General features: G+C 36.4%; 1 protein-coding gene across 1 annotated transcript in view; it reads right to left on the reverse strand.

The window, feature by feature from the left end:
• LOC140746383 (fatty acid synthase-like) overlaps positions 1-4,347 on the reverse strand; it is a 41,366-nt gene extending 37,019 nt beyond the window's left edge. Inside the window, exons 1-5 of the mRNA XM_073078510.1 lie at positions 4,109-4,347; positions 3,721-3,913; positions 3,298-3,418; positions 1,679-1,882; positions 92-208 (exon numbers count right to left, since the gene is read on the reverse strand). Of these exons, the coding sequence (XP_072934611.1) occupies positions 92-208; positions 1,679-1,882; positions 3,298-3,418; positions 3,721-3,913; positions 4,109-4,255 (782 nt within the window). The 5' untranslated portion in view covers positions 4,256-4,347. The remainder of the gene's footprint in view (positions 1-91; positions 209-1,678; positions 1,883-3,297; positions 3,419-3,720; positions 3,914-4,108) is intronic.
• Between the last annotated feature and the right edge of the window lie 20,807 nt (positions 4,348-25,154).

Below are 25,154 nucleotides of genomic sequence, written 5' to 3' on the forward strand. Positions count from 1 at the left end.
CCGTGCCTTCCTCCATTTAGCTGCTTTGGAGCAGCGTAATCAACCTGAGAAAGATTTCAAACATATAGTTTACTATACCATAAATACGTACCGTAGCGCATCTTTGGCTTTTTGAATAAAGAGGACATTAACAGCTTCAGAAACCGCTGGACCAGTTGCGTCGTTATCGAATGATTTCGTTTTGCCATCAACACTAAATGGAACTACCCTATTTCAAACAAAAATATAAAATCAGATTAATAGTTTTTTTTAAAAGATGTTGACCCAACAGTATACGTTTTTATAATGTTAACACAAGTCTGTTATCATGTATCATACAGCTTTTTGATTGGAGGTCTAGCTTTCCTGGAAGTCGTGAAAAACCATTATAACTCTAAATAAATAATAGTTACAAAAACTAAAAAAACACGCTTTTATTGCTAATCGAACTAAATATTGACTTGTATTGCACAAGCAAATGTTTGCTGCAGTGCCCCCTCGTGCGTTGTTACCGTAACACCTATCTAAAAACATGCACCAATCAAATCAAAACCCATCACTGAAAATTCCAAAAAACCATACCCCTGGTTTTTTTTCGGAAATCAATGGTCACATAGGTTTGTATACAAACTTCCTCTCACCACAAAGGCATATACAGGGGGTAAGTACTACGACAAACTTGGGGAGAACATAAAAAAAAAAAAAAAAAAAAAAAAAAAAAAAAAGGTTACGGTCTGACCTCTCAAAGAAAAATGAGGCGAGATTGTTCACTTCATACGCCTTAGAAAAAGTTAATCCCAAGTTACTAGATTGCAAATAATTATTGCTTTTTAGTTTCAATAAGGCGTAACTGTTATAGCGTGATTTTTATTTTAGAAAATAATAATGTTATTTCCCTAAAACTCAAATGTTCGGAAACATACCTATAATGCCCTCTTGTAGAATGATTTATAGGATTCCGTACTCAAAGGGTACTTATCAACATCCTCAGGATTAACGATTTTCGTGGCGAGATTGTTCAAGCACCTTACAGAAAGTTCATCGCAAAGTTACTAGATTGACTTTTAGTTTTGAAAAATAATCATGTTATTTCCCTATAACTCAAATGTATTGAAACATATCTATAATGCCATCTTGTATAGTCTGATTCATAATTAGGTGTCCAAAATGTAAACAAAGGTGTTGACCTATCAAGAAAATATGTTTCAAATGGTAGTTTCTTATCTTTGACAATATTAAATTAATACAACGATAATAAAATAATAAACTAAATAAATTTAAAACAATTCACATTTTCCAATATTTATATACCTCAATTTCACTTTACACTTGATTTTTTTACAAACGATGCATAATGGTGGTCGCTATAACTATTTTTATGATACTACTTTTATGATAAAATCAACTAAAAAGTAGAAAATAATTTTCAATCTAAGAATCAATTAAAGAACAGTAAATAGTATAGGTAATTGTGGAAAAAGTGTGGGGCGCTTTTCGAACCTGTTTAATGGAGCACCCCACGCTAAAAAATATAAAACAATCCATAATGCAAAAACGGTGACTATTTTACTGAGGTATTTTTTTTTCCTCTGAGAGGTCAGATCTAACCTATGTTTCTCGCAAGTTTCTTGTGGTACTTACGGGGCACCCTATATACCGTCTTCGTTCCGTTGCGGGTAATAAATAAAACTTTACTAACTTTGTGTAGTTGGCTGTGGTTATCGGATATAGATTAACTTTCATGCCGGCGACTATGGCTGCCTCGCACTCTCCGGTGGCGATACTGCGCCGCGCCATCTCCAGCGCCAGTAGCGAGCTGCAGCATCCTGCGTCGACGGCAATGGATGGTCCTTTCGCGTTCAACCAGTAAGAGATACGGTTCGCAAACATGGTCCTGCTACATCTATACCAAAAAATGCCTTTCTGATTATGTTTAACGTCGAATTTATCAGTGATGAACCGATGAAGATAAAACTTGAATTTTTAACACACTATTGACGAAGTGTAGTGAGCCTATTTTCCTGACCTCTTTTAATTATTTTGAAGGTGGTAGAACCTTTTATGGTTCGACTCCGGCGGCACCACCGCCACACCTATTTCTACCTAATAACAGCAGTGTTAGGCGCTGCTGTGTTCCGGTTTGAAGGGTGTGGTAAGGGAGACATACTTTTCCGAGGCGTTCCAGCTTAGTCCTCAGGGGTAGCGGCGCATCTGTGGCCGACCTCAGGTAGGAATATCTAATCCTATCTGGGGTTGATTACAGATGTCCATGGGCGGCAGTAGCCACTTACCATCAGGTGGACTGCATGCTCATCTGCTAATCTTATATTATAAAAAAATTTATGATTTCATTATTGTACATAATGTAAACGTTAATTCGTTTTAATTGTTCCCAAGTGCTTACATATAACCAGAAAGCAAATCAAGCTTTTATATGTTACAAGCAGAACCCGCGGCTTCAAATAATATGATATGACATACAAATAACTGTAATTGTAAATTTGTACCTTTAACAGCTGTAACGGTAAAGTAGCATTAGTATAGAATTAATAAAAGTTTTTTTCGTCACTGTGTACCTAAATTGGTCAAGCTTTCTTCAGAAACATACATTATAACCCTAATTAGTGGAATGTAATGAAACTTCTTTAAAATATTAGTTTCATGTAGGATACAATAATTATTATTCACACTATTCCGTAGAAACCGTCCATGTTATTCTTTGACCCATGAAGTACCACCCATACTAACCACTATGCAAAAATCCTAAAGATCCCTTGGTATGTGAAAAACAAAACACAAACGTATACATGGGAACCGTATGGCAACTATGTGGTGACAACCTTATGGCAAATTGTTAACGCACTAAAACCCCCTCTCACAACTTTTGGTGTTTAGCTTAAGGTATACAGCCTCACATACAGTGGTTCTTTCCGGGGTTGCTAGCTGGGCGGTCTCTCAATCTTGCCGCCCGCAACTCCAAGGGATCGTTATGATTTTTGCATAGTCGTTAGGTACTTTATGGGTCAGAGAATAAAATGTACGGTTCGTATGGAATAGTGTAAATAATAATTATTGTATCTAACATGAAAGTTATATTTTTGGAGAAAGCTTGACCAATAGGTACACGGTTACGAAAAAAAATGTATTAATTTTTAATTAATACAAAAAATATTTTATAAAAAAATATTAATGTTACTTTATCGTCAAAATTGTTAAAGGTACAAACAATTACAGTTATTTATATATCATATTTTACACGAGGGTGAAGCCGCGGGTTCTGCTAGTAAATTGTATATTCAAAAGAAACAAAATACAAACCCAACGATTCCTAAACCCGTTTTGGAATTATTTTTATAAAACACACTCTTTTCTTTTTCTGAAGCGGTCACTCCTACAAAAACGCTGATCTTTTTTCCTGATAGAGATTCCGGGCATACACCTAAGAATGATTAATTTACAAATAAAAAAATGGAATAAGTAATATTGAAAATGCTAAAAACAAACTGTTAATATAATTTTAATTAGCAATATGGATTGATATAAACAAAATTTTAGGATTATTATGGTGGTATGATGTAACTGCATGCATGTATGAATAGATACTCGTCGATTTTGAAATCAGTAAAAACAGATTACTTAAAAAAGCATGCAAACACGCCATTTTTAGCAGATTTTTATTTTTAAAAAAGTTAATAACTTAAGCATAAGTATATAAAACCAGAAGGATATAAAATTGCGTACCCGCATCGTAAATAGCATGATACGTCTGTTCAAGTACATTGCGTGACGTGGGGTCCATCGTGATGGCCAGACGGTACTGCACTTTGAAGAACTGGGCGTCAAATTTGTCGAGTTCGGGCACACTGCCCGCGCTCTGAGGAACCTCGGGATGTTCGTACTTGTAACGGCAGCTCTCCCGCGATACTGGGTTAGTCTACACAAGAGTACGTTAACTCTGTTATAGATGAATTGACCGTGTTACTTCGTAACCTATATCCTGTATAAGTACTATTTAGTGCCTAGCCGTGAGGGACATTAATAGGTAAATTTAATTATACAATAACATTTTAACTGTTCCATTTAAACAAAAGGCACTAACTATTATTCACACATGATGTTATGGTCTTACCTTACTATACAATATGTCAGCCAGTTCCTTCACGTTATGTGCTGCTGGATACAGCCCAGACATTCCTGAGATCACTATTCGCTCACTAGACTGTCTGTCAGCATCGTAATTCACTTCCACGTGATCTTCTTGCGGTGTAGGCGCCATGTTCCTAATATAAGTAGCGTGCTGCAAGTAGTGTTATTACAATAACAGTAAGTATAATAGTATTACTTATAATCTAATTTGCCTGTTAGAAGGCAGTGATAGTCTAGTGGGTAAAAAACTCGGCCTCTCGATCGAAGGGTCCGAGGTTCAAATCCCAGGCACGCACCTGTGATTTTTCATAGTTATGTGCTAATTAGAAATTAATTATCACTTGCTAAACGGTGAAGGAAAACATCGTGAGGAAACCTGCATAACTGAGAGATTAAAAAAAATCTCAAAGGTATGTGAAATCTACCAATACGCACTTGGCCAACGCCACCGCGTCTACCGACTATGGTCTAATCCCTCTCATTATGAGAGGAGACCCGTGCCCAGCAGTGGGATGGTAATGGGTTGATGATTAATTTGCCTCTTAACATGTTAAGTTTGGGGTCATAATATCTAATGCGTTCGAGTATTTTTTCTCCCATACAAGATGGCAGATTAACATATTTGTAGTAGAGACATGTCGGCTATATACACTAAGAATAATCAGACGCGCTCGAGTATTTCGAAATGGCTCACTTTACTATGATCCTCTCCCCACCGCGGAAACGATAAACATCAACGTCGTTTACCTCATTTTTCTTTGTTCTAACATCTAATTTACAAAATCCGATAGGTTCGAACGACACTGTCCCTGTAATTTTGCGACCAGAAATGGGCTACGGTAACCTCTGCCTGTCGTAAGAGGAAACTAAAAGGGGGTTTTCAGAGTTGCGGGCGGCAAGAGTGGGTGCTCCAATAACCCGGCTAGCGACCCCAGGAAGAACATGGTATGTGTGGTACACTCCACAAGGAGTGGCGAGCTTCATTGTCACCTGGGCGGAGCCCGACGGGACAACGCGCTAAAAAGACTTCGGCTGCATTCCTTTGGAGATCCCGGAGTCCTCTAGGCAGCGACTAGGACGGTCTCTGTGAGCGTTTTAGTGCGGTAAAAGTTCCACATAACCCGTCGTCGCTCCCACAGCGTCGATTACCTTTTGAAGGTTTCCCTCTCGTCAACAAGCCCAACAAGGTCTTAAGCCCAGGGTCCACGATATCTATGTATATTTATCGTTGTAATACACACATAGCTTATTATTTATAAACAGTCGAGGGCTTTTTTAGTCTCAATAATAAGTAATCAATGAGTTGATAATAATATTTAATAGAACTTACCACAATTGATATACAGAAATCCACTAAACGTTTGATTTAATTAGACTACAACTTCATTTATATAAGCCCCTGTATACCTATTACCTGTTCTAGAGGTTTTAGGTCCCGAAAATTTCATGACCTAGTCACCCTCATTACCATGCAATACAATTGTATTGTAAGTGAATAATTTTAGTTCCACGTTGCAGTCAGATTTGCAAAAAATTAATTATGTGCATAATCAAACAACGGGTTAAATGTCTTGAAAACGTGGACAATGATTTCCGCCTCAAATATGCATTTACATTAAAATAAATTGACAAAATAAAAATTATATATGGATTATATATGGATACTAAATCGACAGCAAAATGGCAAAGTAAGGTTTTTGACGAAAAACGAACTAAGCCCTCAAAAGACCACGGCTATCCCCTGAGTAGCACTAAGAATCTCTTATCATTTCTTATAAATGTGAACCGCCAAAATCTGAACCCCGCAGTCTACAATTAAGAGATTATAGAATGATTGACTGTGAAGCTGCTGAATGACAAATCTAGCGTTGATCTGTGTCCTTTTACGAAGCGTCTGCGATTGATAATAAAATATCTTTATTCAACAATTCCATTATCAAATTGTATGATGTCCATGTACCGAGTGAGGTTGAAGCGTGTTCCGGCTCTCTGGATGTCCAGGGTAAAGAAAATGGCGATGAGAAGACGGGATCGAGCCTTCCGTGTTTCTAAACGGATCTCACTAAAAATATGACCACAGTTAAAGTTCTACATGACTCACTAGTAAGGATTATCTGGAACACGCTGCAGTCATATGGTCCCCATAATATGAAGACAAATATATACGGCTTAGTAAATGACAAAGAAATAGTTTGCCAAATAAGTTACCGCCGTTTTTAGGATTTATTTTTTAATAAAAATAGATAACTGATTAAATAGTAAATTCTTATTGTTTGTTGTTTACAACTTCGTTTCAACCTTAAATATGATTTTCTATATCTCTTTGTTTAGTAATCCCTCGGATTTGACTCGAAAGAATCATTCTCGCAAATTGTCAACTTTACATCTGTATTTAACGAAACATAAAGTGAAACGAAAGCGCCCATAGCAAGTTAAATCTATTATAATGGACCTAAAAATAATCTTAACTAACTCGGACATAAAATTCGATACAAAACATAGATACATCAATACGATTGAGATGCGTCGATGTTGCGTTGGCGCACTCGTGAACACGTAACACATGAAAAAATCCGCCGAAAGGACAACTCAGAGGTACCATTTTTGATAATTATCTTAATTATTTTTTAATTTTTTTATACTAAAAATAAATCTTCTATCTGGCCATCAATCAGCTTCATCATCAGCTGTTTAATTGGGACCAATCTTTATGCCAGGTCTTTAATTCATCTCCTTTTAATCTTGGAATCACTTGGAAACCTGTTAGTTTAATGGTAAGTATTTTGAACACAATAACTAAACATAAACATTGTAATTAAAAAATACTTATACGTTACACGTTTAACAATTAAGTTACATAGTTACGACATATTTATTAAGCAACCATTATTATTCATCTATTTACAAAATCATTTAAATAATCGAGAACAAGAAATTGGCATCGACAAAACCAGTTATTCAATATGAAATAACCAATGACAATAGTCTTTGACGACGAGATCAAATATCGATCATTTTATTTTTCATTGCGGGTTTTAATACAAAAGATTTATAACTTTATAACCAAAATTAGCAATGTACTATAACTTATGAAAAACACACTCGGTTACTAGTTCATTGTAAAACCACAACATTTTTTTAATAATTGATTATAAAATAAATATTTTAAGCAAAAAGTTACTTAGCCATAAAAGGAAATATTTTCCTCATCGCGGCAATATTTAGTTGTGGAATTTGTACAATTTGTAATCGCGCAAATCGGTATATTTATTGATGTCAATTGACATCAGATGTCAATGAATATTACTTTCGGACTAAATGACTGTTCATCAATGTGAGTGGAATCCACCCCTTTAATCCGAGGTTTAACCATACTAAATACGTAAACATGCGGGATCTATTGGGTACAAAACAAATACAGGTCTGTGAACATAATACATCAATTAAGCCTATATATTATGTTGATACAGAATTAAAATGTTATGTTACGGTTGCGTCGCTATATACAAAATCTTCATCCAACTTTAACATCAGACTCTCGACATCATCTAGGATAAGATTCCTTACCAAAAAAATCAAACCACCAGGACCCATGACTGAATACCAGTAGCCACCTTACAGCTTCATTATTAATCAAATCCTGGATATTGGTTAGGAATAGAGTCCTTGATAATCTAAATATAGGTGACTGACTGACATAGTGATCTATCAACGCACAGCCCAAACCACTGGACGGATCGGGCTGAAGTTTGGCATGCAGGTAGGTGTTATGACGTAGGCATCCGTTAAGAAAGGATTTTGATCAATTCTACCCCCAAGGGGATAGAATAGGGGATGAAAATATTACTTCGTAACGCAAGCGAAGCCGCGGGCAAAAGCTCATACATACATATGTTTGCAAAATTTCAGCTCAATTGAGTATTTTTTTTATAATATGGGAGTAGCAGAAGTGCATGCAGTCCACCTGATCGTAAGTGGCTACAGTTCCCCATGGACATCTGTAATCAACCTCAGATAGGATTAGATATTCCTACCACAGGTCGGCCACAGATGTGCCGCCCTGAGGACTAAGCTGGAACAGCTCGGAAAAGTATGTCTCCCTTACCACACCCTTCAAACCAGAACACAGCAGCGCTTAACACTGCCATTAAGAGGTAGAAATAGGTAAGGCAGTGGTGCTGCCGGCGTCGAAACACAATGGGTTCTACCAACTTCAAAAGTATCTTGTTCAATCGAGTGGGTCAAATGTATCTTGCAAGACAAATCGGGTCAAAACCCGAAGTATATACGAACATACATACATGCAGAAGTAAAAGCTTGTAAAAAAGATAACTGTGTAAAAAAACAATGTGTTTTCTGAATACAATTTGGTCAACATTCAGAATATAAGTCTGATTACTGTATAGGTAATTCGAATAATATAATAATTAGCTACCTGATATACATTTTTAAAAATAATGATCTCTAATAGCTCTGCTACAACTCTAATAGCTCTACTATAATAATATAGATAAACTAGTGGTGCCCGCCCGCATTTTAAAGAAATAATATGACATATGTACATAAAACGGAAAATTTGTACCTGCATTGAAATGACAGTGGTGCCATCTGTCGAAAATTGGTCTTACCAACTCCCAAACCCTCGTGGGCTCTTGGACAAAAACTTTGGTAAAGATCATCACTTGATCAAATGCATAGTTTCCGATTCTATAACTACTTACTACTAAATTAATTAAAAAACCTTTTCCCGCGGACAAAATTGTGAATCTAAGCCATTCTCTAGTCCCCTTGAACACACACAACAAATTTCATCCAAATCAGTCCCGTCGTTTAGGAAGAGTTCAGTGACACACATGCACATAAGAAATATACAGTGTGAATTTTTCAAATAGGCGTTCAGGGCCAAATCCAAAACTATAAGTTTTAGCGAATAATGCTGAAATGACAAAATGCTGAAATGCTGAATGACAAACTAAAGGAAAAGCCTCAATTTTAAGAAAATACATATTTTTTCATATTAATTTGGCAGTTAAGTTCCCGCCATTCATCAATTTAAACATTTCGAGTATTAACAATTTTTTTGGCTCAACGTTTCAAATCATACGAAGCGGGTGTTTTGTTCTCCAAGAATTTTATGTCCGAGTTAGTTAAGGTTATTTTTAGGACCATTATAATAGATTTAACTTGCTATGGGCGCTTTCGTTTCACTTTATGTTTAGTTTAATACAGATGTAAAGTTGACAATTTGCGAGAATGATTCTTTCGAGTCAAATCCGAGGGATTACTAAACAAAGAGATATAGAAAATCATATTTAAGGTTAAAACGAAGTTGTAAACAACAAACAATAAGAATTTACTATTTAATCAGTTATCTATTTTTATTAAAAAAAAAATCCTAAAAACGGCGGTAACTTATTTGGCATACTATTTCTTTCTCATAATAAGCCGTATGTCATGGACCTAACATCGATTAATTAGTTGATTAACCAACAAATTCTTCAATGGTATGACTTATGTATGTTTCTAAAGAATTATACATAAATCATTTGTTATGTATAATCCGTAAGAATTTGTATGTCAACGTATGGAAAAATATGTATTTTCTTCAAAATTTTCCTTTTCCTTTAATTTGTCACATAACATTACTTCCCAGAATTTGATCCTTCTCGTTCGATTCCCGGCTAAGGAAAAAGATATTTTAAAAAACTAATGATGCACTTTTAGTTTTTATCAAAATCGGCCTCGTAACTCCTTTCAGCATTTTTCGCTAAAACTTATAGTTTCGGATTTGGCCCTGAAGGCCTATTTGAAAAATTCACCCTGTATATTTCTTATGTGCATGTGTGTCACTGAACTTCTCCTAAACGACGGGACTGATTTGGATGAAATTTGTTGTGTGTGTTCAAGGGGACTAGAGAATGGCTTGGCTTAGATTCACAGTTTTGTCCACGGGAAACGGTTTTTTAATTAATTTAGTAGTAAATAGTTATAGAATCGGAAACTATGCATTTGATCAAGTGATGATCTTTACCAAATTTGTTGTCCAAGAGCCCACGAGGGTTTGGGAGTTGGTAACCAATTTTCGACAGATGGCACCACTGTCATTTCAATGCAGGTACAAATTTTCCGTTTTATGTACATATGTCATATTATTTCTTTAAAATGCGGGCGGGCACCACTAGTTTATCTATATTATTATAGTAGAGCTATTAGAGTTGTAGCAGAGCTATTAGAGATCATTATTTTTAAAAATGTAAATCAGGTAGCTAATTATTATATTATTCGAATTACCTATACAGTAATCAGACTTATATTCTGAATGTTGACCAAATTGTATTCAGAAAACACATTGTTTTTTTACACAGTTATCTTTTTACAAGCTTTTACTTCTGCATGTATGTATGTTCGTATATACTTCGGGTTTAGACCCGATTTGTCTTGCAAGATACATTTGACCCACTCGATTGAACAAGATACTTTTGAAGTTGGTAGAACCCATTGTGATTCGACGCCGACAGCACCACTGCCTTACCTATTTCTACCTCTTAATAGCAGTGTTAAGCGCTGCTGTGTTCTGGTTTGAAGGGTGTGGTAAGGGAGACATACTTTTCCGAGGCGTTCCAGCTTAGTCCTCAGGGCGGCACATCTGTGGCCGACCTGTGGTAGGAATATCTAATCCTATCTGAGGTTGATTACAGATGTCCATGGGGAACTGTAGCCACTTACGATCAGGTGGACTGCATGCACTTCTGCTACTCCCATATTATAAAAAAATACTCAATTGAGCTGAAATTTTGCAAACATATGTATGTATGAGCTTTTGCCCGCGGCTTCGCTTGCGTTACGAAGTAATATTTCATCCCTATTCTATCCCCTTGGGGGTAGAATTGATCAAAATCCTTTCTTAACGGGTGCCTACGTCATAACACCTACCTGCATGCCAAATTTCAGCCCGATCCGTCCAGTGGTTTGAGCTGTGCGTTGATAGATCACTATGTCAGTCAGTCACCTATATTTAGATTATCAAGGACTCTATTCCTAACTAATATCCAGGATTTGATTAATAATGAAGCTGAAAGGTATTCAGTCATGTATTGGTATTCAGTCATGGGTCCTGGTGGTTTGATTTTTTTGGTAAGGAATCTTATCCTAGATGATGTCGAGAGTCTGATGTTGAAGTTGGATGAAGATTTTGTATATAGCGACGCAACCGTATGTTAACATTTTAATTCTGTATCAACATAATATATAGGCTTAATTGATGTATTATGTTCACAGACCTGTATTTGTTTTGTACCCAATAGATCCCGCATGTTTACGTATTTAGTATGGTTAAACCTCGGATTAAAGGGGTGGATTCCACTCACATTGATGAACAGTCATTTAGTCCGAAAGTAATATTCATTGACATCTGATGTCAATTGACATCAATAAATATACCGATTTGCGCGATTACAAATTGTACAAATTCCACAACTAAATATTGCCGCGATGAGGAAAATATTTCCTTTTATGGCTAAGTAACTTTTTGCTTAAAATATTTATTTTATAATCAATTATTAAAAAAATGTTGTGGTTTTACAATGAACTAGTAACCGAGTGTGTTTTTCATAATTTATAGTACATTGCTAATTTTGGTTATAAAGTTATAAATCTTCTGTATTAAAACCCGCAATGAAAAATAAAACGATCGATATTTGCTCTCGTCGCTCAAAGACTATTGTCATTTCTATGGTTATTTCAAATTGAATAACTGGTTTTGTAGATGCCAATTTCTTGTTCTCGATTATTAAAATGATTTTGTAAATAGATGAATAATAATGGTTGCTTAATAAATATGTCGTAACTATGTAACTTAATTGTTAAACGTGTAACGTATAAGTATTTTTTAATTACAATGTTTATGTTTAGTTATTGTGTTCAAAATACTTACCATTAAACTAACAGGTTTCCAAGTGATTCCAAGATTAAAAGGAGATGAATTAAAGACCTGGCATAAAGATTGGTTCCCAATCAAACAGCTGAATTTGTTCTGCTCATTTTAATGAATTCATTATGGATGGATATTGATGGCCAGATAGAAGATTTATTTTTAGTATAAAAAAAAATAAATAATAATTAACATAATTCATAACCTCTGAGTTGTCCTTTCGGCGGATTTTTTCATGTGTTACGTGTTCACGAGTGGGCCAACGCAACATCGACGCATCTCAATCGTATTGACACAGTATAAGTATATCCTTATACTGTGGTATTGATGTATCTATGTTTTGTATAATTAAAATACCTTAACCACTGTAAGGTTTTATTATTTCCAATGTGTAATTAGAGAGATTTTTATATTTTCTTCTACAATTTTGTACAAAATAAGATAACTAATTAATTAAAAAATAAACATTTTTTTATTTATTATCCATTTACTCTCATAATATGGCTAGATAAAAAACTATATCCTATATCTAGTTTATGGCTAGATATAGTCCTTCAACATGCAAAGACAATTTTAACACCAGAATTTAATAAATGTTTAAGAAATATTTATTTTGTATTAAATATTTTTTCTTATAGACATCTTGTTTTATTTTTTTGACTAAATTTATGGACGTCATGGTAAATTTTAATAATGATGATTCGGTGACTTTTCACCAAAACATTCGCAGAGAACTCGTATAATACATCTAGACAATCGATTTCTCGAAAATCGATCTTCGATCGTTCCTGAAATGTTTGCTGCTCAACTTTTCATTTTTTTTTAAAAGTACCTAGTATTTTATGGGACTAGGTGGAATAGGTTCTGTCCCTGTAGTTCCGGGACTAGAATAGGGCTACGGTATCCCCTGCCTGTCGTAGGAGGCGACTAAAAGTAGCTTCAAAAGTTGCGGGCGGCGAGAGTGGGAGCTCGAACCGTCCAGCAAGCGACCCCGGGAAGGACGGCGGTATGTGTGGTCGCATACCGTCGTAAGCCGTCGTATGGTGTGGGAGGAGCGAACTTCTCCCCCAGGGTAGATCCCGTTGGGCATCACGCTTGGAGGGCTCCGGTTGTGTTCCGTTGGAGATCCCGGAGTTCTCCAACAAGCGTTGAGGACGGCCGCCGGGGGGGTTTTAGTGCGGTAAAAATCCCACATAACCCGGCGTCGCTCCCACGTCGTCGGGTACCTTTTGAAGGTTCCCCCTCGAGAAAAAAAAAGGTGGAATAGGTTCAGGGACTAGGTAGTTTCCCAGACTAGGTAGTATATCGGACTTGGTAGTTTTTGGTTGGTTATGGTTCCCGTTTCTTTTTCCGTTTTTTATTTTGCTCGTCGCGCCGGCTCATGACACGGTTCCCGTTTTACCTAGTCCAAGAATAAGTACCTAGTATTTTATGAGACTAGGTGGAACAGGTTTCTGGATCACGTATTTTTAAATACTAGGAACAGGCATACCTAGTCCCAAATTTACCTAGTCTAATAAATCTCTAGTTTATTCCCGGACGGAGACTTAACATCTCTAAAACCTTATTGACAAGTGTCAGTCGATCGGAAAAAAGTGTTACGCTTGGTTTTCATACAATGATATATTTTCATAAATACTTTATAACAATGACGATTATGACAATTGGTTTCCCGCCAAAACTCAATTTCTCCCGCCACGCCGCACCGCGCCTCACCGCACCACAGATTAAAAATCATTCTGCCACAGTCGGCCATCCGACCACAATTGCGCCGCAATTGGCGCCTCACCTCACCTCACCTCACGTCACGTCACCTCACCTCTGTTACTACTTCTCATCTCTTTGTTCTGGTAATAGTTCCATCAATTTCCATATGATAGATCTACTTCCGATGAATTACATATTTTCAAATAGCCTTTGACCGCGCAAATTATTTCTCTACCCAGGGTGCATAGGTACCACTCAATCTAGGCTGACTGTCCTTGGCCACCAAAACTTTCATGCATGTCAGTACCCTCTCCGACGAGTCTATTCTGACCTCTCACTTGTACTCGAGTGAAGCGTCTTATTCTCCTTCTTTCTTTAGTCCGTATTATTCCACTTTTCAACATCTCAAGACACTCCTATGGGCGCTACCTTCTTGAGTTAAGGTTGTTCACATCCATTCTCTACTCGACTCCCAGTGCATCACTTAGTCTAGCAGGCGACACCCCAATCTTTATTTGCCAAAGATATCTGTAATAAGAAATCTCAGGGAGCAAGTGTGTTCGTTATATGGCTACTATAAGGGTATCCTGACTTCAAAAATGTTATTTTAGACTATGAGTATTAGAATTCCCACCACAAGAAAACTAAATAAAATCTGCTTTCTTCAATGAATTAACAAAATACTAATACATTTTTTAAAACTTAAACCGATTCCATCAAATTCTAAAAGATTAAGTATGGTTAATTGAACACACAAAATAAAATAAAATATTTCATATGATGTCGGCTGTAATGGCTCATCTTATGTTTGCAACTCTGATAAGTAACATAGGGTTTGCAGCAACAAGGGTATTTCCTTTCTATGACAACTAACACTACTTCAACATCTCATCACATTTTCGCACTAACAATACTCATCTCATAGGAGGAGTACGGTAACTAACATTGTGACACGAGAAGTTTATATATAAGATATTAAAACGTTTAAAATAAATGTAAATTAAAAAATGAATAAAAACACGCTTTTAAAATCAATTATTGTACTAAAATATGACTGGCTGCACCCTAATATTATGCATGTATCTATTGCAATGCATATTTATAACATTAATTTATATTCAATGTCGATTGCAATGGATTAATACAGGGCAAATAGTTCACTAAATTTTCGAGGAAAATTAAAATGTTAAATAATTTATATAACATGGTTACAGTGCCATCCACGTGCAATCCGCGAAGAATAATTAAATAATAATGTTTATTTAATTATTCTTCGCGGATTTTAATTAAATTAATTGCGACTCTTTTTTCAAAGCCAGACTTGCGAGTCCATAATACTTTATTTAGGTCGTTGAAGATTGGTACAAAAATAGAAAATTGGAAAAGGAAATCACTCCATGGTAAGTATCCCCATCAGTTACAAAAGGATCATGTACACTACATTGCATTCTGCTCATGGCTTACTAAAGGTTAAATATATTCGGCGAAACAGAGGATTTCCTCATAGCAATACAGGACCAAATTATCAGGACACGTAACTATTCCAAATACATACTCCAAGAAACAATAAACACAGATAAATGTAGGTTATGCCATCAAAGTACAGAAACCATAGACCATATTACAGGCGGCTGTATTGTATTAGCAAATAACGAGTACACACATCGTCATGATAATGTTGCCAAACACATACATCAACAACTCGCTCTCAAATATAAATTACTACAATCATACACACCTTACGATCAATACAAACCAAGGAATGTTCTAGAAAATAACACAACTAAACTATACTGGGACAGAGGCATCATAACCGATCGCACTGTCCTTAGCAATAGACTTGACATTACACTTACCTTAAAATCTACCAAAACCACCTTCCTAATAGATATTGCTGTACCCAATACCCACAACCTGAAACAGAAATACACGGAAAAAGTTCAAAAATATATACCCCTAGCTGATGAAATAAAACAAATGTGGCACCAAGAATCCGTAAGAATCATCTCCATTATCATATCTTCCACAGGTGTAATACCTAAAACCCTAAAAACTGCACTTAAATTACTAGACCTCCACGAAAATACATATAGACCCATGCAAAAATCTATAGTTATTGATACCTGCTCTACAGTTCGCCGCTTTTTAAATCCAACTATGCTTACACTCCAACCGCCCCAAGACACTCGTCCCAACACAGCCACGCATAACTCATCAACACACACCTATACAGACAACATACAAACACATACACACGATACACCAAATGCACCTATCTGCACTATTCTGCACTCACTCCAATTACACGAACACGCATGAATAAGGTTACTTGGCGTAAGCCCGTACCTCATTCGTATAAACCGACCTCAGGTCGAGAACAAAAGTTCATAAATACAATAATAATCAAAGATGTCAATAATAATAATGTCAGGCTTACAATAAATTTATATAATACTAGCTGACCCGGCAAAGGTTGTGTTGCCATATAAATAAAAAAATGTTAAGAGTGAGCAACCCTTATCACTTAGGGGGATGAAAAATAGATGTTGGCCGATTCTCATAGATACCGGATAAGCACAAAAAATTTCATCAAAATCGGTCAAGCCGTTTCGGAGGAGTATGGCAACGAAAACTGTGACACGAGAATTTTATATACCTATTAGATTATTTGTAAAAATTTAGGTATTTCCAATTGTCATTCGTAACATATAACTTGTGTTATATAACCTTTGTGAACTCGGTCAGCGAGCAATTGAATAAATCAATTCTAACCATTTGTAACAAAATTACATCTGGCGTTTTCAAATGCAGGGGCTCTGAATGCGCATAATTAATTTGGACACAACTGGGAATGTGAAAATGATGTTCTTTGACCGGTCAAACTATATAAATGTTATAGTTAAAACCCGTTTATACTCGTATATAGCACGCATTTTCCCTAGTTAGAACTAGTTTTTACTAAATGGCTTTGTTAAAACTAGAATTATCTAATACTAAAAATTTAATATTAGGTAAAAGTAATTCTTGCTAGACAAAACGCGTTTTTCCGAAGCGAGTAACTTACAGCTTGTCAATTAGAAGTGTACACAATATTTGTTTACAATGTTACATTTACAGTTACATGACATAATGTACACATATAAGTAAGAGTAAAAGTGTACGTTCTTTTCTTCGAATTATTTATCAGAAAATCTATCAATTCGTTAAGAGTTATTTATGTGAAATTAACATCGTTTATCAAATTTTACACTTTTTTGCTTAAGACCAATTGACACTTCGATATATACATTTCAATGTCGAATTTTGAGTATTTTCTGTAGGTACGTACTTCTCGAATAACAATTTTCTAATAAAGTTCAAGCGAACACTAATCTAAATAATTTAACATCTTTAATTTTTACACGTGCTATAAAATATACGCGAATTATGGACAAGGGAGGTTACACACGAGCGATAGCTAGCTAACCTTTTTTTTTTTTTAAACGCGAAGAAATCCTCATGGATGCCGTTCTGCTCGGGGGAACAGAAGGGGTATGTCGGACTCTTACCGACTAAAACTCCGCGGCGTTCCTCAGGACGTTCAGTGCCGGGTCATGAGAAAGCGTTAGCATTACATTCGCGACCCGGCAACGTGATGGCCGACGCTGATGTTAACGCCAGCCACGTCCCGAGAGGGAGGGGCTCCTCTCTGTGCTATCCCTCATGAGATGAGCGTGCCGAACGCACACACGACATCTCGAGCCCTAAAGACTGGAGTTGGATTCCCCCGAATCCGCCTCCGTGGGCTCATGGGACGGGGAAAGGGTGGCCTCCAGCGATAGCCGCCCTACGGCGTCCCGTGCGCCTGCGACGAAGCGGCTGGGAAGATACGTCATTCTCCCTGGCCCTCTCCGCCGCCTCCTTCGCGAGCATCACAGCTTCGCAGAAGGATCGCACCGCCTGCCACGACCTGTCACTTCCGACCATGGCGTGAACCACGGTCGAGAGCGAGAGGTCGGCCCCCACTACAGAGCTGACTAAGCTCGCTAACCTAACCCAACTTGATTAACCTTGAACTTATCGCCACACACATGAGGTGACCATCTTAGTCCTCAGGAGTACCTCAGTTACAGATGGATGGTTGGGATACCCATGAAAGGTGGCGCCAGTTGCACGCTCGGCCTCTCGACCGCTGTCACCGGTCTAATCCCGAAGGCCCAAAACTCGATAGAGTAGTTTCGTTCTCTTTTATTTTAGTTTTGGTCAATCCTTATCAAATATATAACATGCGTTTCATTTAACATAGAATTATAATCATCATAATTATCTCCTCATGGCTGCATAAATAACATGTGTGTATATAATTAATGGCACTTAAACGTTACTCCTAGAAACATGTGAAATATCTTTAACGTCTTAAACTTAATCACAATTTATATATCAAAATAGGTAAAAATAAACAAAGTAAAAATATAACAAAAACATAACATCCATGAAATCCCATAACGTGATTAAATCAGAAAAATGGGGACTAATAGCGCCATCTACCGACATTTTGTCGTAAACTTACATATGCATATTACCTAATTCTATGAATTCGTACTAAAACTTGCATAAAACTGTTTCACTTATTATATAAGTAAAGTTCATTACAAAATAACTTGAATTATACAAGAATTGTACGTAAAGCATGCTAAAAACAAATGAAACGTACTAATGTTGGGACTAGCCTAACTACGTACATAATTTTCTTAAGTTAAAATTTAGGTATTCGCCGACAATGACACTATATATATATTCATGATTCATTGGCGTAAATTCATCAAGTGATAAGTGCTTTATTAGCGGTAAGTCATATTCAATCCATGTCATGTCCAATCAAAATTACATATTGTAAGGTCACATTTATTATTATACCTTATTGCGTTAGTTTAACATTATAAAAATAAATAAAATTAAAATAAGTTTAAAACCTTTCACTCGAAAAATAATGCTGGCCACATATTTAAATTGGCTGTAACGCTGTATTCATGATTTAAAAAAAAACAAATGTGTATTATGGCGGGAAACGGCAGATGTCAAGGACGATGTTTGTGGAGGTCATGGAATTAATTAAAAATAACTAGCTGGATTCAAGTCTTTCATTGGAGATACCCCCAACAATATGTACTCATTTAATTAATAATTTATTATTATCAACTACCATACTACATTATTATAGTGCTATTTTCTCGTTATCCATTTTTCTCTATTAATATTATACATAAAAAAAATAGTTGTCTACCGTTTCCATTCCATAATAGATATTCTAGACTTTCAGATACTGCTCATAGCATTGCTTATATAGCAACATGACACCAACACCGCGAGAGGATGGCGCGAAGAAGAATTGCGAAGCTGATCAAGGTTCTGATGACAGAGTAGTGATCTCGGGAATGGCGGGATTGTATCCCGGAGCGCAAAACATCAAGGAATTGGCGGAGATGTTATATAGTAAGGTAAGATCGAAAACAAATAGCATATGTAGGTATGGCATAATATGACCCGACTCCGAGGGCACCACCACTACACCTAATATTTACGCCTAAAACAACAATGTTAAACGTTATTCAGCTCTGGTTTGAAGGGTATGATATATGTATGTATCAGAGGCACTCCAACTTAATCCTCAAGGGTAGCAATGCATCTTTTCCACCTCAGGTAAGACTCTAACCTTATCAAGGATTGATTGCAGATGTTCTCAAGCGGCAGTCATTGCTTACCTCGGATACTGCATTCTCGTTTACTACTTCAATATTGTAATATTATAATTGCATCATAGAGCAACCCAGTGACTCGAGAGAGCTGCCGCTTCAAGTTCGAGCACCCCGACGTGCCGCGATGCATGGGCAGCGTGCCGTAGCTGGAGCTGTTTGATGCACAAGCGTTCAAGGTGCAGTACCGCCTCGGTATCTGGATGGATCCCGGGTCACGGAAACTTCTCGAACAAGTGTACCATGCTATTTACGATGCGGGTACGTATTTAGTTACGGATTCAAAAAGTTATTTATGGTATAAAGCTTTTTTGAGCGTGTATATATTGTGCATTTGTCTAATTTTGGTCCCAGCCTACAGACAGAGTCCATAGGAGATATCCATAAAGTTATCTTATCGTGAAAGTTATCTTTTACGATCAAATGGACTGCAAACTCGTTTATTACTTGTATTTAAAAACTTTTCTATTAAAATATATATTTAAATATATAATAAAAAAGTCGTCGTACCACTGTCCCACTTCTTGGTACGATTCTCCACTCAGGGAGAAAGGATTAGGTCGTAGTTCACAAGGCTGATAAAGTGCGCTTTGGTAGACTCCACATATCTTAGACATTTTTTTAACGAACTCTTATTATGTAATTTTCTCACGACGTTTTCCACCGTTACTCACAGTGATAATTAATTTCTTATTTTTCTTCCCAAGGTATATGCCCAGAAACTCTATCAGGAAAGAAAGTCAGCATGTTTTTGGGAGTTGCCCATTCAGAATCAGAAAACATTTTGCATACTAAAAGTGTCTCAAGAACTGGTCTAGCTTTGCTTGGGTATGTAAACTATGAATACATTACTTTTCATAATTTTCAAAATATGTGAATTTCAATATTCAATAATTCACTGTGAAAGTTTCAAATCGTTAGAAATCGGACGTTGTTTGCTATGCGCGGTGATTCGTTCAGTAGAGATGTAAAATTGTCAATTTGCATGAATGACTACTTCGAGTTAAAACCGAGTAATTACTTACAAAGACCTATTTAATATTGAAAAGAAGTTGTAATCAACAAAAAATAATATTTTATTAAGTAATCAATTATAGATTGCTGTTAAAAAAATAAAATTTAAAAACGGCGAATACTTAGTTGCCAACGTATTCTCGTACTAATCGACATAAAATCGAAGAATTAGTTAAAGATTAGAATGACAATGTAAGAATAAATGTGTAATTTCTTCAAAATAGCTTTTGTTCGTCATATATTACTTTCTAGAATTTGATCCTTATAAGCTACACTATCCGATGTTAAAATAATATAGGTTGCTTTTTTTTCGAAATGAACCAGTTCGATCCCCGGCTAGAGAAATATATTTTTATAAAATCTAATGATACAGTTTTAGTTTTATCAAAATCAGTCTCATAACTCCTTTCAGCATTTTTCGCTAATTCTTATAATTACACAGTTGGCTCTGAAGGCCCATTAGAAATTCAGTCTGTATTGTACATCATATTATATTTTTGTACACGCATACGAAACCACGGGGTCCAGCTCAAAACACAGAAGTTATAATAACATAACCATTATTCGGTACAGAGTAAGCAGAACTGTGTGCGCGAACCGCATATCCTACTGGTTGAATCTGAGAGGCCCGTCACTTACCGTCGACGCTGGGTGCTGCAGCTCGCTCTTGGCGCTGGAGCTGGCGCAGCAGTCCATAGTTAGCGGGGACTGTGAGGCCGCCATCGTCGCAGCCATGAAAGTCAACGTGCATCCTTCGACTACGGTCAACTTTGCAAGGTTAGGTTTTTTGATAAGAAGAAGGAAACGAGCATGCGGTCTGACTGATTTTGGCCACCGCCCATGGGCTATAATTAACTTCAGGTAAGAGGAGCCCTACGTAAGGTTACCCACATATACATTGCTCTTGATGACGTAAGTGGTAACGCCTGGGATAAGTATATACCTTTCGTAAAACCAGAACACAGGAACGCTGAACAGTGCCGTTGTAAGCCAAAAAAAGATGTGGCAGTTGTTCTTCCAGAATGGATTATTTGATAATGAATAAACAGAATATTTGCAAACTACGTAGTAGCACTCATACTTATCAAAAGATAATCAAAATCTAATTTTATATTACTCCTTTTATTTCTTCTAGATTAACTACAGTTAGTGCGGATGGCAAAACAAAATCATTCGATAAGAATACATCTGGCCCAGCATTTTCTGAAGCTATTAATGTTCTCTTTCTTCAAAAAGCCAAAAACGCTCTACGGTAAGTATCGGTAAAATATACGAGTACATTACATACATTTTTCTTCTCCATTTACTGTAGATTGTAAAGTAATCATTTTATGTGAAACACAACTTGTGTCATCTGACTTTTGCACACCAAAAAAAATTGTTAATAACTCTATATCGACGAATTTGTTTACTAAATATTAATATATTTTCATAAACTATTTAATATTTACAGGTCATAGTGTCGGGGAGCTGGGCTGCGCTTATGCCGATGGATGTATGACGGCAGAAGAGATGATACTCACATCGTATTATCGTGGAGTCGTCTCCTTACAAATGAGATTTATTCATGGATCTATGGCAGCTGTCGGAATGGGATATAAACAAGTAATTATAGAAAAAAATCAAAATAATATAATTAGTTTGATGTTGACTGTTCAATAATCTGTTTAAAAGGTTATACAACCTTGTCCCCCAGAAATAGAAGTGGCTTGTCACAATTCGGCGGAATCCTGCACTATATCGGGCCCTACTAATCCAATCAAGGCGTTTGCATTGACTCTTGTTTCTAATGGCATTTTCGTAAAAGAAGTAGCTACGTCAAACATTGCCTATCATTCACGGTACATTTCTGAAGCAGGTACTTATTAATAATTAAACATACAGATGCTTTTTAAATTACTAAAGTAATAATTGTAAAGATATAATGTTTTAGGACCTAGGTTTTTAAAATATTTAAAAGACGTCATCAAGTCTCCAAAACTTCGAAGTGAACGCTGGATATCCACATCAGTTCCTCAAGAGAAATGGAATAGTACTAAAGCAAAATATTCCTCTGCGGAGTACCATACGAATAATCTTTTGGTAACTTATACTTATTTATGTAAAAGTTATGATATCTTAATAAAGTCATTGCAAACTATTTATTGAAAATCAAGAAAAGAATCGTATGAAATTCAAGAACAGGTATCATCACGGTAATTTAGATTTAAAGGTTAAGCGTTTCCGTTACAACTTTGGCGGCATCACCGCCACACCTATATCTGCTGGGTAACAGCAGTGTTAAGCACTCTTGTGTTTGAAAGGTGCGGTAAGGAAGATATACTTTTTGAGGCATACTAATTTAGTTCTCAGAATCATCTGTTATCAGATAGGAATCTAAAAGGTCAGAGGTTGATTACAAAATATATTCGTGGGCGACAGAAGTGACTGACCGTCAGGTGGACTGCATGCTCGTCTGCTACTTCTACATTATACTAAAAGATGAAGAAGTGCAATAAATTTACAACTTATCACTATTGCTAGATTTGTTCAGTTTAGTAAATTGGTTTGTTAAACTAGAACCCAGTGTTATTCGAGGAGTCTTCAGTGCTGGTGCCCGCCAACGCGGTGCTGGTGGAGGTGGCGCCGCACGGGCTGCTGCAGGCCATCCTCAAGCGCGCGCTACCCGCCTCCTGCACCAACATCCCGCTTACGCTGCGGAGAAAAAGCAACTTGAAATTCTTGCTCGAAGCCATCGGAAAGTACGGCTTTTAAAAATAAAATAATAGTTTGGCAACTAAGTTTCCGCCACTTTTACCAAACTGCGGAAGATGTTTTTTGAGTGAATATCTCATTCTTTGACACGTCCTGCAACCCAAACGGCTTGATAGATTATAACAAAATTTCAGTTGTAGATGGATTGGTTTAAATTTTGGGAGTGATGTAGTTTGCATTACCCCCTGTTATGTAAGCGGGTTTGGTGCCATTTGCTTTATCGTTATCAAAGTAGAATTTACCTACTTACCTAACTATATATACTATACCTACTACTGAATGTACATACCTAATATGAGTACAAATATATATATATATTATAATTGACGACTATTAGAATAAGTAAGTAGATATAGGTGCTCTATGAATACATTTGTATTATATTACAATGTTTGTTTTATTTTTAGACTATGACCCGTTAGTGATAATAAATTAAGTAGGTATAGTCTACGTAAAACTGCAAGTCCGCTCTGAATATAGAAATGAATCGCGTCGCCATAGCAAATTGTATGATTATTGATTACACCTGCTCGCAACAACTTCAGAGCGGACTAGCAGTTTGGCGCGGGCTACACATGTTTTTCCATGTAACATTAATTATAATAATATTACTATGTCATCAAAAAGTCCGTGGCCTGATGTTAATTCACTTATGTGAAAATTGTCCGATATCCTTAATTTTGCTTTCTTATTTCCTTATTTGTTAATGTTTCAAAATGGCTAAATTTTCTTAGCGTGTATTATAGAAAAGGTTATCAGAAAAAATATGTAGTATTTGTTTACATTAAAGTGAATCTTCGTAACTAAACGTGTACCTATTATGTTTTTACCCGAAGAGCCTAATATATATTTGCAATGTTTTTATAAAAACTTTTTTGTACACAAAATGGTGGCAACCCTACTCCGATGCCGCTGCTGCTCTTTAATAAATGGTTGAAGGACAAAATATTAAATTATTTGAAATAAATAATTGATTTACTTGCTGCGAAATCTGCAATTTGAAATAGAAAAAACAAGTTGTATAAAATATATTAAAACAAATTAAGGCATAATAATGCACACACCAGTGGGGCGGGTAGGCGATACACGGAGGGAGCGGAACTGTTGAATAAGGCCCCCAGTCAACTAAATTGATCTAATTTTACAAAATTTTACAAATATAATGTGCAACTTCCCAGTTATAGATATTTGGAGTCACCCAGTACCAGAATCCCAGCGGACTGACCCTCCCACCCTTTCCTAGCAAAATTAATAGTAGAATGCTAAGCAACACGATGTATGTATATCGCGAATAAGACAGTGGGTGGCCGCTAGGGGAATGTTCGCGGCAGCGAGAGAAGTATTTTGTAGCCTGTCCACACTGAAAAAACACTCGTGTATAAGAGCTTTTACAAAAATTACAAAACATATTTGCCTATTTATGTTTGTCAAGACAATACACTTGTCTTGACAAACTATATTGCTGTTTATGGGACTTTATGATTCATGATGGTGGTAAGTCTGGTATCACCATAATAATACCGGTAAGAGAGAATAATTCCACATAAGAATAGATTTTATAATCGAACTGAATCGAAGTTTGAGGAATTTTAATAAAACAAGAATATTGAGGTACCAAGGAACTATTTCTTTAAAATAAATCTTTAATTAAAAAAATTTTGCTATTCTAGTAATACATGAATCGAAGGTGGTAGAACCCTTTGTGGTCCGACTCCGGTGGCACCACCGCCACACCTATTTCTACCTAATAACAGCAATGTTAAGCGCTGCTGTGTTCCGGTTTGAAGGGTGTGGTAAGGGAGACAGACTTTTCCGAGGCGTTCCAGCTTAGTCCTCAGGGGTAGCGGCGCATCTGTTGCCGACCTCAGGTAGGAATATCTAATCCTATCTGG

This window comes from Epargyreus clarus, unplaced genomic scaffold (assembly GCF_041222505.1).
Source record: "Epargyreus clarus isolate Ecla_fem2 unplaced genomic scaffold, WU_Ecla_fem_2.2 ptg000012l, whole genome shotgun sequence".
NCBI lineage: Eukaryota > Metazoa > Arthropoda > Insecta > Lepidoptera > Hesperiidae > Epargyreus > Epargyreus clarus.